This window comes from Trichoderma atroviride, chromosome 4 (genome assembly GCF_020647795.1).
Source record: "Trichoderma atroviride chromosome 4, complete sequence".
Lineage (NCBI taxonomy): Eukaryota > Fungi > Ascomycota > Sordariomycetes > Hypocreales > Hypocreaceae > Trichoderma > Trichoderma atroviride.
The window spans coordinates 4,266,020-4,290,859 of NC_089403.1; the positions used below are offsets into that span (position 1 = coordinate 4,266,020).

At 52.8% G+C, this 24,840-nt stretch overlaps 8 protein-coding genes across 8 annotated transcripts; 6 read left to right on the plus strand and 2 right to left on the minus strand.

Moving 5' to 3' along the window:
- Positions 1-203: 203 nt before the first annotated feature.
- Positions 204-981, plus strand: TrAtP1_008790 (uncharacterized protein; the record flags this gene model as incomplete). The annotated part of the gene is made up of 2 exons (XM_066114053.1): positions 204-365; positions 868-981. The coding sequence occupies 2 exons, from the start codon at positions 204-206 to the stop codon at positions 979-981; spliced, it is 276 nt and encodes a 91-aa protein (XP_065970146.1).
- A 732-nt stretch (positions 982-1,713) lies between these two features.
- On the plus strand, positions 1,714-5,801 carry TrAtP1_008791 (uncharacterized protein). The gene is made up of 3 exons (XM_014087017.2): positions 1,714-3,048; positions 3,161-3,608; positions 3,808-5,801. Exons 1-3 carry the CDS (start codon positions 2,538-2,540, stop codon positions 4,589-4,591), a joined length of 1,743 nt encoding a protein of 580 aa, XP_013942492.1. The 5' UTR covers positions 1,714-2,537; the 3' UTR covers positions 4,592-5,801.
- A 108-nt stretch (positions 5,802-5,909) lies between these two features.
- TrAtP1_008792 (uncharacterized protein) lies at positions 5,910-9,225 on the minus strand. Its single transcript, XM_014087018.2, has 3 exons — positions 8,802-9,225; positions 6,542-8,700; positions 5,910-6,485 (listed from the first exon to the last, which is right to left on the minus strand). The coding sequence occupies exons 2-3, from the start codon at positions 8,662-8,664 to the stop codon at positions 6,368-6,370; spliced, it is 2,241 nt and encodes a 746-aa protein (XP_013942493.1). The 5' UTR covers positions 8,665-8,700; positions 8,802-9,225; the 3' UTR covers positions 5,910-6,367.
- A 323-nt stretch (positions 9,226-9,548) lies between these two features.
- On the plus strand, positions 9,549-13,817 carry TrAtP1_008793 (uncharacterized protein). Its single transcript, XM_014087019.2, has 3 exons — positions 9,549-10,496; positions 10,599-10,795; positions 10,870-13,817. Exons 1-3 carry the CDS (start codon positions 9,997-9,999, stop codon positions 13,629-13,631), a joined length of 3,459 nt encoding a protein of 1,152 aa, XP_013942494.2. The 5' UTR covers positions 9,549-9,996; the 3' UTR covers positions 13,632-13,817.
- Positions 13,818-15,133: 1,316 nt separating this feature from the next.
- TrAtP1_008794 (uncharacterized protein) lies at positions 15,134-17,076 on the plus strand (the record flags this gene model as incomplete). The annotated part of the gene is made up of 2 exons (XM_014087020.1): positions 15,134-16,917; positions 16,977-17,076. 2 exons carry the CDS (start codon positions 15,134-15,136, stop codon positions 17,074-17,076), a joined length of 1,884 nt encoding a protein of 627 aa, XP_013942495.1.
- A 2,011-nt stretch (positions 17,077-19,087) lies between these two features.
- TrAtP1_008795 (uncharacterized protein) lies at positions 19,088-19,264 on the minus strand (the record flags this gene model as incomplete). The annotated part of the gene is made up of 1 exon (XM_066114054.1): positions 19,088-19,264. One exon carries the CDS (start codon positions 19,262-19,264, stop codon positions 19,088-19,090), a length of 177 nt encoding a protein of 58 aa, XP_065970147.1.
- A 2,050-nt stretch (positions 19,265-21,314) lies between these two features.
- TrAtP1_008796 (uncharacterized protein) lies at positions 21,315-22,271 on the plus strand (the record flags this gene model as incomplete). The annotated part of the gene is made up of 4 exons (XM_066114055.1): positions 21,315-21,556; positions 21,616-21,703; positions 21,781-22,195; positions 22,255-22,271. 4 exons carry the CDS (start codon positions 21,315-21,317, stop codon positions 22,269-22,271), a joined length of 762 nt encoding a protein of 253 aa, XP_065970148.1.
- Positions 22,272-23,288: 1,017 nt separating this feature from the next.
- Positions 23,289-24,698, plus strand: TrAtP1_008797 (uncharacterized protein; the record flags this gene model as incomplete). Its single annotated transcript, XM_014087022.2, has 1 exon — positions 23,289-24,698. One exon carries the CDS (start codon positions 23,289-23,291, stop codon positions 24,696-24,698), a length of 1,410 nt encoding a protein of 469 aa, XP_013942497.2.
- Between the last annotated feature and the right edge of the window lie 142 nt (positions 24,699-24,840).

Below are 24,840 nucleotides of genomic sequence, written 5' to 3' on the forward strand. Positions count from 1 at the left end.
GAACAAGCGGCAGGACCAGGACACTTTTTCTTGTCATGTCCGGATGGCGGTGCTATGTATCCGTACAAGTTAAGGTATCTGCGAAAGTATGGAGTACCTGCTAGGCAGATCGATGGAGCATCCCGTCCGACGTACTCCATACTTGTGCTTGTATGTACAAGGTTGCTCGTTGAAGCGGGAGCGTAATCTATGGCTACTACCAGATGGGAAGAGGGATTCAAAGGGTCCGCACCCAATTTGGGCTGACGGTACGGGGGGTGCTGAGGATCGTGGTGTTGGTGTCTTACAACGCCAAAAGCTTAGATTTCGGCACGAAGCCTTACCAGCACAGCAGTTTGTTGGTGGTAGCAGTATCAGCACCTAAGGTACTAAGATCTACATTTGACCCCTCTCGCCTCTGGTCTCCCGTTTTGAAAGAGCAGAGACTGAACAAGACGAATGTCATCCAAGAGGAGGAGGGGGTGGCGTGTCTATTTCCTACAAGATAGGACTAAAAAAAAAAAAAGAGAGATGTACAAACGAAAGAAGAAGAAGAAAACAATGGGGCGATGCGGCAGGCAAAAAATCACACAGAATGCAAAGTGCATGCATGAGAAGGACAAGAGAGGGCCAAAGACAAGTGCAAGGAGGGGTGGCGAAGCTGATGGGAGAAGAAAGACGAGAGACGAGAGACGAGAGAGAGACACGAAGCCCACTAATTGCGGGGTGATAAGATAACGGGAGCAGCCTAGTGGTTGGGGCCGGCGGGAAGAGAAGGGAGACGAGCCGCCACCAGCCGAGGGGCTTTTTTTTGGTTGATGGGCGAGATGCCTGGAATCGATGATTGAGCAAAGGATGTTTACTGACTTTGAGTGGTTTCTTTCAAAGAATGTAGACAGGCAAGACACTGGGGATGCTGCTGCCGGCACTGCCATGCACGTCCACAGATACAACAAGCTGGACAGACTGCGGGTTGCTGGTCTAGGACGAGGGGCGGATTGACAGCAAGGACAAGCATCCACCGACGGCACCAAGTGGGGGTTCCACGTCTATCTCCCAGCTATAATGTAGCTGGACGATGAAGGGAGGACGAAGATGGAGGGAGGGGGAGGGGAAAGGGAAAGGGAAATGAAGGCAAGACAGCCAGCCACAGGGATCCCCCAGAGATGATGGCAGACCCGCGACGACGCAGCGCAGGACGGGACAAGAGGCCAGAGAAGGGAGGGGGGTGCCTGTTCGGATGGCTCTCTCTCTCGTCTGAAACGGCCGATGGAGATGTGAGCAGCACGTCTGATTGGCCGCGACGGCTGGGTCGAATGTCGTGCCACGAGCGCCGGTCCAGCCTCTCACGACGAAGCTCCCACCGCAGCACGGTCAGCGTCTGGCAAAGTGGGAAGAGAGAAAGTGGCCGCTTGCCGGGGCCGGCGCCAGTCTTCCAGTCACGGCTGCAGCTGGGGGAGAGGGAGGTCCGCAGCGTTGGGAGACAAAGACAGACAGGTCGGGAGTTGGGTATGAAGGTTTTGCGGTGCCGAGAGCTGGCAGAATGACATGAGGAGGGGAAAGAGAATGGATGAAGGATAGCTTTTTTTTCTCTTCATTCTCCTATAAAACGACTGGAAGAGCAAGGGAAAAAGAAAAAGAATCTGCAGCAAGATCGAGCAGGAAGCGAGGAACAAGAACCGAATCCGATCGATACATCATCGCTCCCGCATTGATCGCTGCGCTGCCGCCAGGGTTCATCCTCGCCCGCCGCATTGACGCCTCGCTGTCCTTCTCCATTCCCTCGCTCTCCCTGCCGAGCGGGCCTCTCACACTGTTTAGCCCGAGCTTGCAAGAGCCCCGTCCGGGTCGTTCTGCTCGAGGTTCTGGGACCGTGGCTCGACCCTTTTTCCGCATCGTCCCTGGAACCACGACTGGGTGGTAGCTAACCTGACCGAAGCAGCCAGCCAGCCCGGCCGCACCAAAGTACTGCATACTCCCAACATACATCCGTTCCATCTGCTCCATACCACCCACTGCCGGGGTCTGGACATCCGCCCAGCAGTTGCAAGCCAAGGCAGGCCAGGGCCGACTACCGACTCGACACACCTTTGCTTAGCCCCATCCCGCTGGACCTTGCCGTCCGCCTCCAAACTCTCCCATGTATTCGCTGGTAACGGTGAATCAGCAGGTCTCCCTGATCAGCGTCACTGTCACTCCCAGCACCTTTTTCGTTGCCCTGATTATTGTCCTCATCTTCGTCGGCCTCTACGTCCCCAAGCTGCCAGACTTGACCCTTCCACGAATCCCCATACCGCGCTTCCTCACCGCAATCTCAGGCGACGACAAGACGCTCCCTCCATTGCCGCCGTCGCCCGTTTCGCCCGTTTCGCACATCTCGCCCGACCGACAGCTTGTATTGCGCGACCAGTCGCTTACGCTCTTCCGCCGCGAAAAGAAGGATTCCCACCGGGACAGAGACAGAGACCACGACCGCCACAGGAAAGAACCGAGAGATCGCTACAAGGACAGAGACTACGCCTACAAAGAGAGGGATCACTACACCAACGACATCGACCATGGACGATCCCCAAGAAAGGCTCGACGCCTCTTTGCGGGATTTCGAGACTCCAGCAAGCCCGACATCTACGACGAGGAACTCATCTATTCTCCCCAGCGAACCGGCGATAGAGGACGATCTCCTAGCGGACCTGGACGTCGCGTCCGTCGGCTCTTATTCCCCTCCAGCGTGGCGGAGACTCGCCAACGGTAGTCGGAGCCACGGATTCTGGAGGCCGCCGTCGCATGATGCGCTCAGCGCAATGTCGCCGATGCGCCTGGCCATGCGCAACACCCCCTACAGCGAGCGCGACGATGACGACGACACCGACGACGATCTAGACCTCGAGGACAACCAAAACGACATTTTGCAGCGGGCGATTCGCACAAGGCTTCCCACCGGCAGCATGAGCCCGGACAAGGTGAGGAGTCGCAGCCCAGATGGAAATCGCAGCAACACCTTGCGCTTCGAGGCACCAACCCCGCCCGTCCTGGAGAGGATACTGGAGTCGCCGCCGCCGACAGATAACTGTGAGTTGCCTTGATTGCTGCCTGCTTCTGCCTGGGCGCGCTCTGCCATCCCCGTCGCTTCATTGGACGTTGGCGACTGACAGATCCCCTCTTTTTCCCTTGTTGCGTTTAGATATCCGTTTCGCTGTGCGCGCCGAGGTTCAGCAGCGTACCGAACCAATTGAAACCGCCATTGCCTTCATCCGTAAACGCTACTCCGCTCTCACCGCATCATGGACGACCACCCTATTCAGCGTTCTGTTGGCCCTCTGTGGCGTCTCGCTCTTCAAGACGCTCATCCAAGAGCCTGCGCCGCGGCCCGTCGGCGATCTCGTCAAGGTCGCAGGCATCGCGCGCTCCTTTGAGCCGCTCATATACTATTCGGAGCATGCCATCACGCAGGTGCATGACTTGCAGGCTACAAGCGTGGCTGTCTGGGACCTCGGAGAGACAGTGCGAACCAGCGGCATGCGTGACGCTTCGCTCATCGTCGCCGATCTGGATGCTCTAAGCAGCTCAATGAAGACGCTTGCCACCGAGATGACCAAGTTTTTCGCCGTTGTTGACGGCGATATTGACGGGTAAGTGATGAAAATATACATGTTCCATCCAGCCTCCCAAACGTTGTGACATCATCCGTTCTCCCATCTGTTCCATCTCTTCTGTCAATTGAGCCTTCCCACTCTTTCGCCCTGTGTGTCTGTGTGTGTGTGACCCTGGTGTGTCGAGAGAAGCAAACAGCAAAGTTGACATGGGCGTTTGCGCCTTGTTGTACAACAGCATCCTCAATGTCATGGATTGGGCCAAGATGCATCTCAACCGCCTCCAGAGCGCTCCCTCTCCTTCCTCCCTCTCCTCCGCGTACGATAATATCCACAATATGCTTTCTGAGGCCCATGTCCTCGAAGACGCCTCTGGCGCTCCTACGCCGCTCGGCACGATTACTACGTACGTCTTTGGACTAAGCAACCCGCAGCGCGAGCAACGAATGGTCCAGCTACTGTTCAACGAATTCCTATCGATCCTCGAGGAAAGTGTTCGAGAGGAGCTTCGCTATAGCATGAACCTCTACGGCCTTTTCAACAGCATCGACCAGCACTTTCTCAACCTGGCGCGAACCGTCGCACGCGAGACGTCCGCCCAAGAAGAACTCCACAGCGATATGCTGGCCAGCCTCTGGGTGCGCATCCTCGGGACGCGCGCCGCCGAGCTGCGCAAGTTTGAGCAGAACCGCATCCTGCTGCGCGACGTGAGGGAGAAGACGGTGCGCAACAAGGGCATCCTGGTCAACCACCACAGCAAGCTGCTGTCCTTGCAGACCTCGCTCGAGGGCCTGCGCACCAAGCTCATCTCCCCGCTCGTGCGTGGCGCCAATGCCACCATCTTGACGCTCGAGGACCAGATTGACAGCTTGTCGGGTGTGAGGGACCATCTCTCCGAGATTCGACGCCAGCAGAAGGGCAAGGTTATGGAGACGCTTTACGCCAGCGTGCCGAGTAAGCAATTGCCACAAAGAAATCTAGCGCTTGACGATGGCAGGAGTGGTGTCTTTAGAGAGTCATGATCTTTTCCTTCGTTGCTCTCCATCTCTCGTGTTTTCTGCTAGACAAAGGCGTGCTTCCGCAATTTCTTGCTCCCTTGTATTCTCCTGGTTGGTTCCCTTTGTTCCAAAAGGCGTCAAATCATTCTACTCGGGGATAAACAAAAACAGTTGGTCCTGGTTGTTATCATCCTTTTCTACCTTTTTTTTTCTCTCTCCATTATCAAGGCGCAAAACAAATGTCTTTTTTTTTTTTTTTTGGCCCACTGCCAAAGAGAAGAGAAACCAGCGTGTGTTATTCAAACCGGAATTTTGATTTGATATTTCAACTTTAATTGCTTTTATTCTCTTTTGGTTACTGCTTCTTTATCGGTTTAATGGCACAAATGCATGGTCAAAGGAGAGAAGGGGGAAAAAAGGCTTTTTGAACCAAAGTTGGAAAGAAAAGAAAAGGGCTACTTGGCGGCGCTTGCAAATTTGAATTTGTCGGAACGGTAAGATACTATCTGTCCTTTTTTTTCTTTTCTTGTTTCTGTTTTTTTTTTTTCTCCCATTGGGAATAAGGGGGGGATGTGAGGACATTACGATACCTAGTGAAAAAAGCTTTGAGAAAACAGCTACGGATCCGAGTTTTTTTTTTTACATGGATATTGGGTTCTCTCTTCCCTCCCCTTTTCTACCTACGTACCTTGCTTTCTTTCTTTATCTTTCATATCTCTATCTAGCATTGTTCTTGCTCTCTGTCTTGGGGTGTCGGATACACGGGCTTATCTCTTTGGCGTCTTCTCTTTTGTGTTGTACTCAGGCCAGCGGACTCTTTTATTTTTTTACTCTTCACACTCTCCTTTAACATCATTCTGTTTTTCCTCATTTTTTTTTTCTCTCTCTTCTTTTCTTTTCAAATCTCAAATCTCCTGTTTTCTCTCACATCTTGTAGTATATTTCTCTAAAAAAAAAAAATGTACTCGGCATGTGTGGTTATATCCTGTGTACCTTATCAATGTAACTGGGCAGTGTTCGGTCAATGGCGGTCTTTGTTTTTCTCACAAAGGAGAAGGGCGTTTTTTTTTTAATCATCTTTTTTTGGTGCAAAGGGAGGTAAACTTTCCTTCAAATGAGAAAGTGACAGCCTTGGTTGGGCGCTGGGCTTCGGTTGGGTATGTAGCTTCTACCTCCTAGGTTTGGCAGTGTCAATTTATAGCAGCTATTTCATCTACAAAGTCAGATTCATCATACCTCAAAGTTTCCAACCAAATGTCTCTGTAAAAAAGAGCACGTACTTTACCCAGTCACTCATCGTCATTCATCATACCATCATTTCGCACATCGTGTACACAACAAGTTTAAGAACATGTTATCTATTAGAAATTCCCTAAAATCCTATCCGATTTCAAGCCTCTGCATCCGTACTTTTTGCCAGTGAAAGTGGACCATGTTCATGGGGGTATAGCCCAGAGGCAGCCTTCATAAAACCTGCAACCCGCAACGCCATCCCAGTGAGCCTGAATTTTTACCGGCGACGATGTTTCCTTATCGTCCCAGCCTAGGCGAGGCGACATCTCGCATCCGAAAATACCACCTCCCAAACCACACAACTTTTGTTCATCCTTAAGAAAAAATATAGCAAATAAGTCTATCCTTACATGATGCAATAGACGTAGGCAAACGTGGCATATCATATTGCATCTCACGTATCATTCGGTGTCATGGCGAATCCCATCTCTCGCCGTAGTCAAATATTTTTTAAACGACAAAGGAAAAGATATTGCGTGTCAAAAAAGTTGGAGATCTTGGCTTTGTTTAAGCCTTGGTTTCCTCCTCCTTCTTCTCAGGACCGGTACCCTGAGACTTGACGTACTCATCGTAGACGGCCAGCGCCTCGTCAACCTTGGCCTTCAAGGCAGCCTCGTCCTCAATGCTAAAAGAAAAAATGTTAGAGCTATAATTGACTAGCAGGACATGAAGATAACTTACAGGTTGACAAGCTCAGTGTTGTCCATCTCCAGCAGCATACCGGTGATCTTGCCAGCAAGCTCAGAGTTGATGGCCTGGATCTTGGGGAAGATCAGTTCACCAAGAATCTGCTTCTGCTGGGCAGGCTGAGCCGCAGCAAGCTGAGACTGGAGCATAGAAGGAGCGTTGGCGGCGTTGGTGTTAGCAGCGTTGTCACGAGGAGCCTGGTTGTTGAAGTTGCCGTTGCGGCCAGCGTTGTTGTTACGTCCCATACCCTGGCGGTTGTTAGGGGGGTAGCCGGGCATTCCACCCTGAACGTTGGGGGGCATGCCGGCGATGTTGCCACGGCCGCCCTGAGGAGCGCCACCACGGCCGCCAGCAAGAGCAGCCTGCTGAGCCTGCTGCATAGCAGCCATGAACTGAGGAGTTCCAGGCTGGCCAAACTGAGGAGGGAACTGACCGGGGAGACCGTACATGTTGGGGGGCATTCCCTGGGGAACGTTACGGCCACCCTGCTGAGGGTATCCAGGGAACTGGCCAGGACGGCCACCCTGAGGAAGAGGCATTCCAGGCTGGGGGAAAGGCATACCACGGCCACCCTGGGGGATGAAGCCTGGCTGCTGGCCAGGAGCATAGAAAACGGGGGGCTGCATGAACTGCTGCGGCATACCAGCTGCCGCGGCGGCCTGCTGCATTCGCAATTGGTTGCGAGCTTGGATGCTAGCCTCAAGCTGGCTCTTGCGAACGTCCTTGCGCTGGGCAAGAGCAACGTAGAGGGGCTTGTTGTTGATCATTCGCTGGTTCATCTCGGCAACGGCCTTGGTGGCATCGTCGGGGTTGCTAAAGCAGACGAAGCCGAAACCCTTGCTCTTACCAAGCTTCTTGTCTCCCTTCTTCTCAGCCTTCTTCTCGGCGTTCTCAGCCGATTCGGCCTCAGCCTCGTTCTCGGCCTCCTTCTGGTTCTCCTTATCCTTCTCCTGGTCCTTGACCTCCTCCTCGCCCTCCTGAAGAGAGTCTCTCATGACCTTGGCAGAGGTGATGGGGCCAAATTCGGAGAACATCTGGCGGAGCTTGTCGTCATCAACATCGTCATCGAGGTTCTTGATGTAGAGGTTGACACCCTGGTACTTGCTAGCCTTCTCAAGGCGCGCAGCCTCATAAGACTTTCGCAGTTCCTCTTCACGCTCATGCTTCTTCTGGGCACGGCCAACGTAGAGCTCCTGACCACGGAAATCATTTCCGTTCAGCTCATCGACAGCCTTGTAAGCAGCTTCGTGAGTGGTGAAGTTAACAAAGCCAAATCCACGAGATTTGCCCTCCTGGTCACGGGCCAGAGAAGATGAGGTGACATCACCATACTTCTCAAACAGCTCACGGAACTCATTGTCGGTGACGTCGGGGCTAATGTTCTTCACGTAAACGTTGGTGAAGTTGGCCTTCATCTCTTCGAACTTGCTCTGGCGGTCCTTCTTGGGGATATGGTAGCCGACGTAAACCTTCTTCTCGTTGAGCAGCATGCCGTTGACGTGCTTGATAGCCTGAGCAGCAGCCTCGTCGGTCTCGTAGTGGACGAAACCGTAGCCCTTGGAGGCGCCGGTCTCATCCTGGGCAACCTTGCAGCTGAGAATGTTGCCAAAGGCAGCAAAGGTGTCGTGGAGAGCCTTGTTATCAATAGCAACGTCCAAGTTCTTGATGAAGACGTTGCCCTGGCCAGTCTTGCGCAGAGCAGGGTCACGCTGAGACCACATGATACGGCAAGGACGGCCCTTGATGGGAGTGTAGTTGAGCTCCTCCAGAGCCTTCTCGCCATCAGGGGTAGAGTTGTAGTTGACGTAGGCGTAGCCCAGAGAGCGGCGAGTGACAGCGTCACGGCAGACACGGATGGAAGCCACGGCGCCAATCTGAGAGAAGAGCTCGAAGAGCATGGCCTCGGTGACGGAGGGGTCGAGTTCTCCGACGTAGAGCGAGGCAGAGTTCTGGGGGTGGGGGGCGGCAGTGGGGGTAGGAGCAGAGGCATCCTCAGCACCAGCGCTCACACCAGTGTCGACGGCAGGAGCCTTGACATCGTCGCTGCCATTGAGGGATGTGTTGTTGAGGTCGTTGGCGAGCTGGTCAACAGCGCCCGAGGTGGTGTTAGTGGCCATAGCGACGGTTGACTAAATCACGGGTATCGAACAAGACTGCAGAAAAACAACAAAATCAGCAACCGAACGACAAAAGCAAGGAGACCTCATGTCCGCGATGGATGGCGGCCATGATACTCGGCGTCAGTAGCACTCACTGATTCAGAAAAGGAGAATGAGAAGATGAGTAGTGCTCGGCGAGTCAGAATGAACAATCCGCAGGCAGAGACTTGGTGATAGAGGCAACTGGGGTGAGTTGTCTCGAATTTGGTTTTTTTGTTTTTTTGCGGTGACCGTTGTCGACGACGTCGCGCGGGACTTGAAGGTGGGTGGGTAGGGTTTTTTGGGGTTTTTCAATTTTTTTTGGTTTTCTTGATTGAAGAAAAGAGCAAGAACAGAGATCAAGTACGAAGACCGTACCTCTGAACTATCTCGGTTTTATGGGTTTTGGGTTGTTTGGATAAAGTTGGACGTTGTGTGGAGGAAGAAAAAAAAGAGAATTTTCAAAGCCGCTTCACATTTTTTTTTTTCCTGGGCAGCTAAACCTGTCTAGCGGTGGAGTGACCTTCCGTGCCTCCTTAGCGGCGAGTTGTGACTTCCTACTGGATGCGTTAGGGTATCGCATGGCGGCACAGTGCAGGGCACTGCCAATCAAGGCACTAGAATCCGCTGGAGCAGGCAGAGGTACCTGCCGGTCTGCATGGCAAAGTAGCCGATAACAAAAAGTGCCGCTTCTTTGTGCCTCTCTTTGTTAGTGATACACCGCAAACCCCGCCTCAGCCAAGTCTTTGGACTAATAGCCGGCCTATCAAACACTGAGGGTGTGATGCAAAGTCTGCCTCTTTTGTTCAAAAAATTTTACGGAGGCGCCAAAAGCCTTGTTTCTTACTTTGTCTCTAGCGGGAGTTACGTGCAGCCACCTGGAGGCTGTGTCAAGAATAAAGTAAAGAATTCGCCTTCCGGCGCCACGCAATGCCCCTCCAAAGAACAAAAAGTCTGTTCAAAGAAACACAGAGGAAACAAGGGTAACAGTGGTTGCCCCGCGTCTGTGCACTGTGTTGGTGGGATGTTCAAAGGCGGTGACTGACTGCTGAAACTTCTTTATCTTATCAGCACGCGACACTAGCCCCCCCGAGCACTTTTGCCCCACCAGCGATGATGCTATCCGAAAGGCAGCCTGTTGATGACTGATGGCCGACGGACAGCTTCGGACAGCTACGGTGCTGAATCTTCTAGAATCGCCGCAGCAGCCGCAAAACACCACAATATCGTGCGCTGGTGCTGCGTGGCATGTTGGTCGATCCGTCCTCTTGATGTCTGCGTGTAGCTACTAGCAAAGCCAAAGCCGCCGCCATGTTCTCAACCTTCACGGGCAGCTCCCGGCGGCCGAGAAACGTGAACCTGAGCGGGCAGGCCAGCAACCCGTTCTCCAACACATCATGGTCTCCTTCGGCCGCTTCGAATGCTACAAAGACCGTTTCGGATGCGCAGGCCGATCGAGAAAAGCGACAGGCGGAGAGACGGCGTTTGAAGGCCGCGTCACAGATACAGAAGACATGGAGAGGATACAGATCAAGGTCTACCCTGAAGGAGCAGCGCAGGGATGACTTTGATCTCGTCTATCAATCTCCCTCCGATGCCGATGCTTTCCAGAGGCTATACGTTTCTTTCCCCCTCCTGTTGTCTTTTTTCTCTGCCGCTCATGCCGGTGATGTGCAACGCCTGTTCTTATTCATCAAAGACTGTAATCATGTCTCTCTGCAGCAACTATGTGACGCCAGCCATCATACGTCTCGACTCCAACAATTAATGGTCGTTCTGGTGCAAGCTTTGGACGTTTTAGTCGTTAAAGGGTATGTTTATAGTTGCTCACACGCCGAGGACCAAGCTGTTGGAAGCTGCTACAAGCCCTTGGTACCTCATAACGTTACGCACAAGCTGACCTGGCTTCTTAGTGATACGACATTGGAACTTCAGCATATCCTTACGCTCATCAACCATCTGGGCGTCAACTTTCCCCTCATCATATTAGCATCAGTCAACGAGTACTATGCGGCATTGGCAAAGCTGTGCCAATCGCAGCGTAGTCGAGAATGGCTAGAGCCAGTCTTTAGATCTATATCGGCACCTCTGAATACAGGCGCGGAACATGGTATGCAAAGCTGGCTTATAAGTTCATATCTCCTGGGCAAGAATAGTGTGGTGCTAACTCGATACCTCTTATAGAGTCAGAATCATACTCGGCCTTGGCACTACGATTTCTAACCACGGACAACCTCCATTTCTTTGAGCAAAACATTGATCATGTAGGCGACATGATCAATATGGAGAAGCTTGCGACAGAAATATTACGATTATATACTTATAAATCCGATAATTTGCCAGACAAGGATCATCTCCTCTGGCTCCTAGCCCATTATATTGACTTGAGCAGGGCGCAGAAAAATTCAAACCAGAATTTGATCAATCTAAAAGCCATTTTCACACAGCTATCTGCATTGTCGTCCGATATTAATATACGTATCAGCACACAGCCGTCCCCTGAGCAACTCAACGACGCAGCTGCCGAGTCCCTTATCTTCCCGTCAACATCATACATTACTCAACAGCTGCTACGACTAGTTGACAGCAATGGCATTTCCAGCTTGCTACGTGACTTCTCTATTAGCCTGGCACAGTCTTCAAACCAAGAGCTGGAAGGTAGCGAGCTCCTTGCTGGCTATATCCTCTCTTTACTGCAAAGTTTCCCCACAAGAGCCGACGACACACGCATGAGGCTGTTCCTCGAAGAAATACCTACTGCAGGGGGCAATATCCCCATTGTCAAATATCTCTGGCAGATGATGACCAAAACCTCGATATTTCAAAAACTAAAGGCTGAGTCTGAGCGACCAGCGAGAGTGCTCCACAGATACTTTTATGAGACTGTATCTCGATCTTCTTCGGCTCACACAGAAGAACAAGAATGGAGAATCATCCTCTTGTTTTTAGAGCTTTATACCTTCATTCTTCGACTAAGCGATGATGAGGATTTCCTGAGCGGCATTTACCCTCAAGTTTTAAGCAGCGATGTTCCACAATCACGAACCCGATCATGCAGTTTGGCACTAAAAGACATTGAAGCGCTCATTATATTCCTCAAAAATACAGCGTTCGCTCTGCATTACAATGTTCAAGAAATCATCCAAACTCGGGCAGCTGTTGAGGCTTCAGCTACAGCCCGACTAAACTCCTACTGGGGAGACTCGTCGACAGTCTCAGATGGGCCCAAGGCCGCTAGCAAACCTCCAGCTTCGGAAGTATCTACAAAGCTCGATTTAGAGAGCCTTCGCGCAATAATCACCACTTCGTTGAAGATGCTTTACGAAAGAGACTCGCGGAAGCATTTCTTGTCAGCAGATCACTGGCTCATGACGGGCAAACTGGAAAAGGAGGATTTTGTTGGAGCTGTCATAGCGGAAGAAGAAAGACAGATCCAGGAGCAGGCAGAGGATAGCGACGCAGAGGCAGACGACGCTATATCTCCATTCGATGACGGTTTTGGATCGCATGCAACTTTTGCTGCGCAGCGGCTTTCTCGCCACGTCAGATTGGAAAGGCTCAAGGCCCGCCAGATTCGCGCTCAGAGGGAACGAAGACTTGCGGAAATGGGACCCAAATTGGAAATTCTCAAGCATATTCCGTTTGTTGTTCCGTTTGAGACACGAGTTATGATATTCAGATCCTTCATCAACCTCGACAGACTTCGTAGAAGTGGCAATAGCACATTCCCGATGCCTCCCTTGGGAAGACACCATGCGAAAATCCGTCGCGGTCAGCTATTTGAGGATGCCTACGAGCAGTTTTATCAGCTGGGAGAGGGTTTAAAAGACCCTATTCAGATTACCTTTGTTGACCAGTTCGATACCCCTGAGGCGGGTATAGATGGTGGTGGCGTTACAAAAGAATTCTTAACCAGCGTTACATCAGAAGCTTTTGCAAACCAGCTTGGAGGCCTGGGTATGTTTACATCTAGTGATAAAGGGCTACTATATCCTAATCCCATGGCTCTGGATATACTTCGCGAGTCACTGCGACAACAAGGGCTCACCGAGTCTGATCACGAGTGGAGGGAAACAATATCCGAGTTATTCAAACGTTATGAATTTCTTGGCCGTATTGTAGGAAAGTGTATGTATGAAGGGATCCTTGTTGACCTTGCATTTGCCGGGTTTTTCCTTCTGAAATGGCCATCACCAAATCGAAAAGAAGAGAACAGCTACAAAGGTAGTGTCAACGATCTCCAAGACATGGACGAGGAACTATACAAGGGTCTCCTTAACCTCAAGAATTACCCGGGAGACGTATCTGCCCTGGGGTTCGACTTTACCATCACGGACCAGGTGTCAGCTCCAGGGGAGCCTGTCAAGACTGTTAGCAGAAAGCTGGTGCCCAACGGTGATGAGGTACCAGTTACAAACGACAATCGCCTGCTATACATATCCTACGCAGCTCGTCATCGCTTAGTCCTGCAGCCGGCTCCTCAGACCATGGCCTTTCTGCGCGGGCTTCGCGAAATCATTAGACCTTCATGGCTGTCTATGTTTAACCAATCTGAGCTACAGCGTCTGGTTGGCGGTGACTCTATGGAGATTGATGTCGAGGACTTACGCCGAAACACAGTCTATAGCGGTCTTTACGCTGTGGGTGATGATGGAGAGGAGCACCCCACAATTAAAATGTTCTGGAACGTCATGAACGGCTTCACAGACGCTCAAAGGCGCGACGTTCTCAAGTATGTCAGCTCAACGCCGAGAGCACCGCTTCTTGGCTTTGCACAGCTGAATCCAAAGTTTGCCATTCGGGATGGTGGCTCGGACCAAGAACGACTGCCGAGCACTAGTACGTGTGTTAATTTGCTAAAGCTACCGGTTTATAAGTCAGAATCAACTTTACGAACGAAACTACTGTACGCGATATCGTCAGGGGCTGGGTTTGATTTGAGTTAGAGTTTAAAGCGTGGTTAGCAGGATAGACAAGGAATAACACATGTAGGGATGAATGCAAGGAGTTGGAGTATAATGCTAAATTTGAAAACACTAATTTTCCTTCGAGACATTTTGTGCTCTGCATACGGCCCTGTGAGATGACAATGGATGTGTATCCCTTGACACGACATGTTAATATCCAGTGACTTTCGCATGGCTACGTCTGTTGCTAGGGTCCCTACGTCATTTAGGCGCTGTCAACGTGACGCTGACGACGGTGTCTCAGTTGATGAGCGTTGGACAAAAGCTACTGAGCCCGGGATGGGAGGTCAGCATATACCCTTATGATGTCATATGATGCTTGCACCCGGATCCTTAGCTGTCTTGTGCGTTGTTGTTTCCAGTGCACCGTCATGATAAGACTACAGGTATGAAAACAGGCTTTCCACTTGGTTTCACGAGATAGATGTGAGACAAGATGAATCTTCCCATGGCAAAGGTGCTTATTGCTTACATGTGTTTATAGGTAGAGCCAGAGTCCATCTACGGCTTGAGCTACCCCTACCCTGCACCTCGGCGTGATTAGGTTTATTTCTACAGTCACCGTGCGTATACAGACCTGGTTTGCTAGACTAGAACAGGATATTAAATCTTCCATATTCCGCATATCTCGTGATAAGTCAGTTCCTTTCGGCTTGGAGAAAATGTTCCGGTAGACATTACAGATGGTCCTGTTACGGACCGCGGCTAAGAGGGCGGGCCGCCTTACCGTGGCATAGCCTACTCGGAGAAGCGTCCCCGGTAATAGAAGTCCGTAGTACGGAGCATGACGAGGTGCTATAGACACCCAAACAGCGCAGGCAAAAGAATCTCTCGCACGAGGAATGGCACATGCTCAGGCTGTCTTGTAAGCTTATTGCGTCTGACGCTGCAGTTACGTGCCTTGCCTCAGGCAGCCGCAGGATTACGGGTCTTGAGCCGCTTATATACATGTAGAATGCCGCCGATATCGAAGCAGGCATTGCCCAAGGCGGCCTTGTATGCGCGCCTACGAAAGGACCAAGTGTCTGCGGCATCGGCGAGCTTTTTGAAGAATGCTTGGGGCTCTAGATTTTGCTTCAAGAATTGTAGACGGCACGCAAGCAGAATTGGTGTTTCTCTGCTGCGGTTATTTGAGGCTTGGGAGAGGAAGAGAGTGTGTGGGAAAGGGAACCTTGAAGCTACTTTATGAGCCGAGCTTAGCCACCACTTACAGAGCGTGTAGTCCCACGGCACAAGGTAGCCTGCAAGTACAGCGTCTCCCCGGTTGCGATCGGCTATAGAAACCCGGGGGACCTTGGCAGCCAATCGCCGCGCAGGCAATAATAATAGCAGTAGCTCGGGCCCTTGACGTCGATGCCGCTTTTCTTTTTCGTTCTACTCCAGCCCTTTTGCTCTCGCCAATTGCCTCTCCACCTTCTCGGGCCTATCTCCATTTGGAGCTGCGGTTGGAACTCTAGAAACAAAAGGGTTCAGCACACACAATGCCGGCGCCCGCGCCCGTATCAAGATGCGCCCTGCGCGGCACCCGGGCGATGTCCAGATGTCGGCCAGCAAGGTTCCTCGGCGCCGTGGCAGCCACGCGGAGAGCTCCGCTGATGGTCCGGCCGGCGATGGGCTCGTCAATTGCTGCCGTCAGGCCCTTCAGCACGTCTATGCGGCTGCGCATGGCCGCCGAGGAGGACTCGCTCGACCCCTTGAGCATTGAGCGTGAGTCAGACGAGGTCGACGTCTGCATCATCGGCGCCGGCCCCGCGGGGCTCAGCGCGGCCATCCGCCTGAAGCAGCTGGCCAACGAGGCGGGCAACGAGGACTTCCGCGTGCTGGTGCTGGAAAAGGCCGGCGAGGTGGGCGCGCACATCCTGTCTGGCGCCGTCATCCAGCCCTCTGCCATCAACGAGCTCATCCCCGACTGGCTCGACGAATCGAACCCCAACCGCTTTGAACATGCGACGCCCGCCGGCAAGGACAAGATGCGCTTCCTGACCAAGACGGCCGCGATCCCGATTCCCATGCCGCCTCAGATGAACAACCACGGAAACTACATTGTCAGCTTGAACCAGTTTGTCAAGTGGCTCGGCGAGCGGGCGGAGGAGGTTGGCGTTGAGCTGTACCCTGGCTTTGCCGCCTCCGAGGTTCTCTACAATGCCGACGGGTCGGTCAAGGGCGTTGCTACAAACGACTTGGGAATTGGGCGAGATGGAAAGCCAAAGGATTCCTTTGAGCGCGGCATGGAATTCCATGCGAGAGTCACAATGTTTGGCGAAGGTTGCCACGGCAGCTTGAGCAAGAAGGTCATCAACAAGTTTGACCTACGACGAGACAGCCAGCACCAGACATACGGCCTGGGTGTCAAGGAGGTGTGGGAGATTGACCCTGCAAAGTTTGAAAAGGGCTTGATTGTGCACAGCATGGGCTATCCCCTGCCGAAGGATGTATACGGCGGTTCTTTCATGTATCACTTTGGCGAGAACCTGGTCAGCTTGGGCTTGGTTGTGTCGCTGGACTACGAAAACCCTTGGCTCTCGCCATACCAGGAGTTCCAGAAGATGAAGCAGCACCCTCTCTTCAAGAACGTCCTCGAGGGCGGCAAATGCATTTCATACGGTGCTCGAGCTCTCGTCGAAGGTGGATTCCAGAGTATACCCAAAGTTGCCTTCCCCGGCGGTGCCCTCATCGGAGACACGGCCGGCTTCGTCAACGTGCCCAAGGTCAAGGGCACGCACAACGCCATGAAGTCGGGCATGCTGGCCGCAGAGGCTGCCTGGAACGCCCTCAAGGAGCCCAGCGAGGGCACCGTCTTCCTGTACGACTACGAGGACTCACTGCGCAAGTCGGCCATCTGGAAGGAGCTCAAGGAGGTGCGCAACATGCGGCCGTCGTGGCACAACCCGCTCGGCGTCTACGGCGGCGTGGTCTACTCGGGCCTCGAGGCGTACGTCTTCAAGGGCCACGTTCCCTGGACGCTCAAGCACGGCAAGCCGGACTATGCGTCGACCAAGCCCGCCGACCAATTCCCCAAGATTGAGTACGAAAAGCCCGACGGCAAGATCAGCTTTGACATCCTGACGAGCGTTTCGCGGACCGGCACCAACCACGAGGAGGACCAGCCTGTGCACTTACAGGTCCAGGACTGGGATGCCCATACGGACAAGGCTTACCCGCCGTTCAAGGGCGTGGAGAACCGTTTCTGCCCGGCCGGCGTGTACGAGTATGTCGAGGACGAGTCAAAACCCCACGGCGTGCGGTTCCAGATCAATGCACAAAAGTGAGTAGCACCACCTCCCCCATATCCCTCTTCATCGAGTGACTAACATAAAAAAACAGCTGCATTCACTGCAAGACATGTGATATCAAAGCTCCCCAGCAGGACATCAACTGGCAGGTACCACAGGGAGGCGAAGGCCCCAAGTACTACATGACATAAAAGAGAGGGGGGGGGGGGCAGCAGATAAGCGACGTCGAGAGAATTCACACAAATTTGTATTGATATGTATGTAAATAAATGATTGTATGTTAATGTAAGTAAAAATCTCGTTAGGATGGGAACAAGCACCGCCTTGATTAAAAAAAAAAAAGAACAAAGTTTATATAACAGGGTGGTTGGGGCTTGAGATCTAGAATTTCCCCACGCCAATCATGTAGGTTTATCTGAGGAGAGATCACAAGGGCTTATACAGATTCGGATTTCGGAAAGGAAAAAAAAAAAAAAAACCAAACCAAGTTTTTTTCCTTCGAACCAGGCCTTAAACAAGAAAGCTTAGCCCGCTCGCTTTTAACACCGGCTTACTACGGTAGTCCAAGTTTGGTGGGCTTTTTAATAGCGGGTGGCCCTACTTCTAGGTTTTTGCATTAGGCTTCTTTTCGGAGTGGGCTGGCGACGCATTTTTGCATGTGTCAAGTACCCCAGAGGTTAGCGCTCACCGGGCAGCACCTCAACATGGAATAGGGCGTTTACTTCAATGTGTCTAACAGCTGGCCGAGGCTGGGAGAGAGGAGCCGATACGTGCAGTGAGGGCAATGATAGATCTCTCACCGAGTATTCTGGAGAAAATGTTATATGTGACAATTTGGTGATTTACTGCCCTCTGTCGCGCGTCTCTTATTAAAGGGTGAATACTTGTGACTAAAAAGTGAAAGGATTTGATTAAATGCAGAGGATCAATGCAGACACAGCCCATGCAACAGAGGGTAGCACCAAGTACAGTAAAACTTGTTCTCTTGTCTTGATGAAAAACAAGTAGGAAGCCACTTTGTTTGCTCCCCTTGATGCGCTGCTTTCCCAAAGGAATTCACTGCACATTCTTCCGTTGCATTTCAAGGCTGCACAGAATGCCGTTGGCCGTGAAACATTGAGATTCCTCTTGGTTTTCGCTCCGGCGCTGCTGCGGCTGGTTCCCAAACGGGCCACGGGGGCTCGCACTCGGTAAGCCTGATGCTTGTTACAGAGGCCAGACAGCAATACGGTGCTACTGCTACAAGGGACCGTTCAGCTCCCCGGCTGCTGATCGTCGCCTGGCTGAGTTGCGCAGATGAACGATACGAGCAGTGCTAGCTTGGGAGACCAGTAGATAATCAATACTACCCAACATCGCGGATGGAAAAATTTTCTGCGTCAGGTTCCCTTCTACGCGCTTCTGCGTGGGCCACCTAGAATTTTTACGCGGTTGATGCGACTACTGGGACAAAAACCAATGGCTACACCAACAACGGCTGGGGCTGGCGAGAACGCAAATTTTTTCTGGATCCAAGGCGGGCAGCGTATCCAGTTCTGGCAGCGATGCGGCGCTAGGGGGCAAAGGTGTAACGTGGAATTTTTCAGAGCAGAGGACGCTGCTGGGGGTCACCGGGTTGGAAAATTGTTAGTGAGGTACTTTGTGCGAGCCCGAAGCAAATCCTGGCTCCTGCTCGCCAGGTAGCGGGTACAAGGCGATCGCCAGCTCCCAATTTCCCGTGATTGCGCCGGTGCAACCTGCGGGACTCGGCTTATCTGGCATTGATGAGACATGCAGCAGCACTGGCTCTGGGTCTTATCTCGCTTAGCCGCAAGATTGTGTGAATCGGTGTTCTGCGACCTCTTGCTTTGTGGCGGGCATTTTTCTGCGGATGCGCTGCTTCAGCGGCCAGATGCCACTTACCTGGAGCCGTTGGGCAAGGGCACAGCGATGCTAATATATTGCGGTGATGAACAGCGCCAGCCCAGCGTGTACCCAGTACTTGGCGCCGAGGAGCCACTCACAAGGCCGCAAGCAGCAGTGGATGCGGCTCCTGGGATGGTTGGCTCAGAGTCAATGACTCACTAACGCCAGGATGCGCCTTGTGCCATTTTTGCCTCCTCCAAAGCCGGACCTTGCCCACACGGCTGTGGCAGAAAATTCTGCTGTGTGCGGCGAAGCGTGCGACGCGACTCGTAATCGGTTCCATCGGCCAGACGCATCCTAGACACACGGCAGCGGCGCGACATAAGCAACGGTGCGCATCGCAGTGCATCGCTTGGCGCTTCGCCTGCCGCTGAGACGATGCTGAGACGCAAAAGCCGTGAGCAGCCCGTCCTTGGGCTTCGCAGCCACGGGCAGCAGAGCGCCGCGTGTTTCAAGGCTCGTCCTGTTTTCCATGGTGTGGCCGCTGGACGACGTGGTTCAGTGGGTGAGGGGGGCGGCGAAGACGCAATTTCAGGGAGTGGTTGGTGGATAAGCCTCATCAAAAGGGGGGAGAGGGGGCGAATGGGCGCGACGCGACCAACCCTGGGCTCCACTGCCAGCCCCGTCCAACCTGCCTGGGGCTGATTTGATGGTCGCTCGCCCCAGCAACCGCCAGCAGGAGAGTCAAGCGAATTTCCCCGTCATCCCGACATTCGCCATCCGCGCAAAATCGACGCTGCTCCTAGTGAAAGGGCGGCGTTGCGACAGACTGCGCGGCCAGACGCAGCGGACGGGGCCGAATGGCTCGCTCTGTGCTGTCTGTCGCTCTGCCATCAGCAGCTGGCCTCTCCTCGCGTAAACGGGTCGTGCAGCTGCTGCACGCATGGGCGAGCGAGTGGTGGTGAGGCGCCGGCGCGGCCATGGATTGCGTGCATGCGAGCAAATGAAATCAAACCAAGTGAGAAGCCCAGAAAACTGCAGCTGTGTCTGCACGTTGGGATGCAGGCAGAAGGAAGTGGAAGAAAGAAGAAAGGAAAAGGAAGTGAAAGCGAAGTGAAAGCGTTCAAAAGGCGTGTTCTCAGGAAAAGCCCTGGCGCTGCTGCAGCACCGTGACCGCCAGCTCAGCCCCCCTGCCGCCTGCGCTGTACCCCCCCGTTATTCCTGGTGCCACAGCGCTGGTACCGCGAGGTTCTGCATGCTACCGCGATACTTCAGGGGGCCTTGTGAGCCTGTGGTGGGCAAAGGAGATAAAAGCTCAGTGGCGCGCGGCGCTGATTGGCCGCTGTTGCAGCTAGTGCATGCGCTACGCTGAGCTCGGGTCTGCCAAAAGCGACGCCACAGGTGGTGTTGTTGCCTGGGAGCCCTGCCTGGGCCTTCCGGAGCGAGAATTATAAGTACCCAGCCCTCCCCCATCCGCTGTTTTTTGTTGTTCTTGCGAGGAAGTCCCGACCGGCGACCCTGCGTACCTCCCATATACGTTCGGCGCTCTCATTAATATTTTCTCCCCTCCAACGACGTCACGCCCCACTTTGCAGCCTCCAAGGCCTCGCTTGTCACTTTTTTCTTTTCGCTCTACTCTCACGCTCTCTTCCTTCATCGGACGCCTCAGACGCCCGCGCCTCATCGCCCGCATCTGCAAGACCCGTTCTTTGAACAGCCTCTCCCTAATCCCAGCGTCACGGAGATTTGGAGCAGAAGAAGAAAGAAGCAAGCCTGCTCTATTTTTTTTTTTTACTAGGTCGCTCGGCGTCGACGTCCCTGCGATCAGGCAATAACAGAACTGGAACACGTTCCTTACGCCGTCGCTCCCTCTTTTTATTAATTCACGGGTGCAATCGATCTCACCGACGAAGACTTCTCAAGCGATACAAAGTACTGCCCGTCGTCGTCGCCCATCGAGTCGTTTGCCTCGTTCTGTAGAACGCAATTTAAAAAAGAAATAACCCTCAAAAAAATTGCTTTGAAGTGAAGACAAAGGCCTTTTCGAGTCTTTGCCCCGTTGGACGAACGCTTTTTATAGAGACTCGACCTCCATTCTCTCACCATATTCTACCCATCTTGCGGTTTGCATCCAGCATTCGCAAGACCTCCAATAGCTGCTTGAGCAGTATTTCTGTAGGGGAGACATTCACTTGTTCATCTCCCGCATTAGGTAGGTGGCAACTTTTTCAGTCTTCCCTCACTATCCATTCACCGCATCGCGCTGCTGTGGCAAACACACGTGTTGCCAACTGGCAGTGCAGCAACCACATCATAACAAAAGCCCGATTTCTTTTCTGCCCATTCAACTTCCTCTTTTCATCTCGCATTCTGCCTGTGCAGCACAATAATTTACTATTGTGCCAATCAGCAGTTTCAACACCCTTGCTTTCCACTCTTATTTATCCGTTCATCATCTCGATGCATCCTCAGCCATCAGCATATACAAGCGGCTAATCTTGAATCTTATCTCCAATCAGATCTGCTCAGTGTCAAGGTTGCAACCTCGCCGCAGACTCCGATTATCTGGTCTACAGTCCCAATCATGGAGGGCATTCAAACGCATCCGGCCAACGCCGCTCAGGCTAAGGCCTTTACCGCGCCTGGCTCGCTGTCGTTTCCTGGCGCATCAAACGAGCTCACGCCTCCCTTAGCAAACGGCGATGGCAGCCAGCGAATGGCTCCCAACGGTCAACAGGCTGCGAATGGGAACGGGGTGACTCCTGCAACTCCCGCCGCAACGCCTGCAGCCTCTCAAGGCCCCAGTGGCATTACGCCCACCTTGCAGTATGTATCTTCTTGAGTACCTTTGGCTGTGCTCTTTGAGACTTATCTCCCAATCAAAGGAACATCGTCGCTACAGTCAACCTCGACTGCCGATTGGACCTGAAGACGATTGCTCTGCACGCCAGAAACGCCGAATACAACCCAAAGGTGAATACTTGAATGGCAACTCAGCGGGGAGGGGATTTGTTACTGGTCATGCATCAGTGCTAACAAACACCGTGCAGCGTTTTGCCGCCGTCATCATGCGTATTCGTGAGCCCAAGACAACTGCCCTCATCTTCGCATCCGGCAAGATGGTTGTTACTGGCGCCAAGTCTGAGGATGACTCCAAGCTAGCCTCTCGCAAATATGCCCGTATCATCCAGAAGCTCGGCTTCAACGCCAAGTTTACGGATTTCAAGATCCAAAACATTGTCGGCTCCTGTGATATCAAGTTCCCCATCCGTCTCGAAGGTCTTGCTTCTCGCCACCACAACTTTAGCTCTTACGAGCCTGAGTTGTTCCCCGGTCTGATTTATCGCATGATCAAGCCCAAGATTGTGCTACTCATTTTCGTATCTGGCAAGATTGTCTTGACAGGTGCCAAAGTGAGAGAAGAGATTTATCAGGCTTTTGAGATGATCTACCCTGTGCTTCAAGGTTTGTCTACACCACAGCACCAATACATTGATATCAAGGTTGCTAATTCGTGCCATCAGATTTCCGGAAAGTCTAATGCACTTACGGGTATGGTCAAGAGATTTTACATCTCGTGTACCACTACTTTACCTAATTACCCTTAAAAAAACAACCGACGTATATGACTAGACCTTTCTACAGGTCATGATACCACGACTACTCCATAGGACGTCGTTTGCCCCTGGGGCTTGGTAGGACACAGCCAAGTTCATGAGTGGGGTGCCCGCCTGTACCATTTGATTTCTGCTTGCATTGCATTGGCGTTGGCAAAGGGGTGGAAGGCCAGGAAGAGGTTTTTTTTTTGCGATTTTTTACTTTTCTTTACGATGGATCTGGTTCACGGCAAAAAAAGAACAAAGACTACCCATCCCGCGACACAAACATAGATTGCTCGTGGCTCGTTTTCAGACTGCTATGTCAGTCTCTTACGGCCTTTTTTAATGCTTTCCAAGGGGGAATAAGTCAAGTTGAAAGTGGATCGAAAGAAAGTTGCTGAACAGGTGGAGCAGCCAAGAGATGATGGTCGATTGGTTGGCTGGCGATGAAAATGAACAGTTTCCCATTACTGCGTATTGGGGACTGAACAAGTTATGAGGACATCTTACGCCCTTTGGGGGACGATATGGTTAGCACATGCGCCTTTTGGCCTTAGTACAGGGCGTAACTGTTACAAAAGCCCATGGTCTTTTGCAGTTAGCATTATCAGAAGAATGCTTGATTCTGTCCTCTAATAATGGGCTGTGGCCTGATCTCACCTGCATTTGCGTGTCGATGTGATTCCATGTTGTTCTCTCCGTTGACATTTTTTGTGGAGAGTAGGCTTGGTGCAAACAGCTTGTTGCTATGTACTCCGTAGTCAGTTGCCAGGCTTGGTAAGCCTTTCCCGATCGTCGGACGTCTCCACGGTCGAGCCCCCTCACTAGACAAGCGTTGCATGGAGCTCCAGCAACGAACGATAAGGTAGCCGATTGTATGCGTGACTGAATAAATACAGTCGGAAGGGCTGCGCTTGCGCAAACGAAAGACACTCATATTCCAGCCGCTCAACTTTCAAATGGCCCACATGGAACACCCTCCTCGATCCATTCTCATCGTCGGTTCTGGTGTGTATGCTCTGTCCACGGCGTGGGCGCTCACCAAGAGGCCGTCTTATGGCAAGACTACCATCACCATAGTGGACGACGTGCGTGGAGGGACGTTTCCACCGGGAGATGCCGCTAGTGTAGACTCATCAAGAATTATCCGAGCCGATTATGCAGACCCGGACTATGCTGAATTGGCGGCTCTCGCACAAGAGGAGTGGCGTAAACAAGGCGATGATGAACTCGGTGGCCAGGGACGATACACCGAGTCTGGACTATTCCTGGCGGCGAATGAGTCGACGGAGCCAAAGATGTTGGGCATGGGGTACACCAAGTCCAGCTGGGAAAACGCAATGAATATTGCAAAGAAGAGCGAGCTGGCCCACAAAGTTCGACACATGGAGAGTGCCGAAGCGCTGCAGGACTTCCTGGGCGTTGAAGGGCATCCTGGTGATTGGGGCTATGTGAATGAGCTTTCCGGATGGGCGAATGCCGGCGAGGGAATGAGATGGATGTATGGCCGGGTCAAGGCCACAGGCAGAGTCAACTTTGTGGATGGACGAGTAGAGGAGCTCGTCACCGAGGGCAAGAGAGTTGTTGGCGCACGACTGAGCGACTCCCAGGTCCTGACGGCGGAAGTTGTCTTTGTTGCTGCAGGAGCGTGGACTGGCAGCCTGATCGACCTGCGAGGACGCGTAGAGGCCACGGCCCAGCCCTTGGGCTACATCGATGTCTCACAGGAGGAATTCGAGGTGTTGGCCAAGCAGCCTGTAGCGCTGAATCTGAGCACCGGCTTCTTCATCATTCCACCGCAGACTCGCGTTTTGAAAGTTGCGAGACATTCGTTTGGATACCTCAATCCGGTGCTGGTCGAGAGGGCGCTGCCCCTTTCGCCCTCGGAAGAGCGCAGGTCAATCGTCGTGTCGAAACCACTAACACAGCGTGATGGCGACAGCAGCAGCGGCAGCACCAACGTGCTGCCACCGGATGCGGATCAGGCGCTGCGCCAGGCCCTGAAAGACCTGTCGCCCATCAAAGGCCTCGAGGACCGGCCGTGGAAGGAAACAAGACTGTGCTGGTACGCGGACACGAGCGACGGCGACTTCCTGGCGGACTGGCATCCGGGCTGGGAAGGGCTGTTCGTGGCGACGGGCGACAGCGGACACGGATTCAAGTTCCTGCCCGTGCTGGGCGAGAAGCTGTTGGACTGCATGGCAGGGAACGGCGGCAAGCTTGGCGAGAAGTGGAAGTGGAAGAGGGAGGCAGCAGAGGGCGCGGGCAGAGAGATTGACGGGAGGTTCAAGGGGCTGGTGACGATGGACGGGAGCAGGGGCGGGAGTCCAGGGATGATATTGCGAGAGGAACTGAGCAAGGCGAGATGAGCCGCCGGCCATGTGATGTGACGACATCCGGCATGTCCGGGGCTGTGCGGTTAGTAATGAGGTTGTTTGTGGCGGGAGAAATATAAATATGTAGGGTAGGTAGAGGATAGAGCATCTGGTTTAGTAAACAGTGCTGAAGACG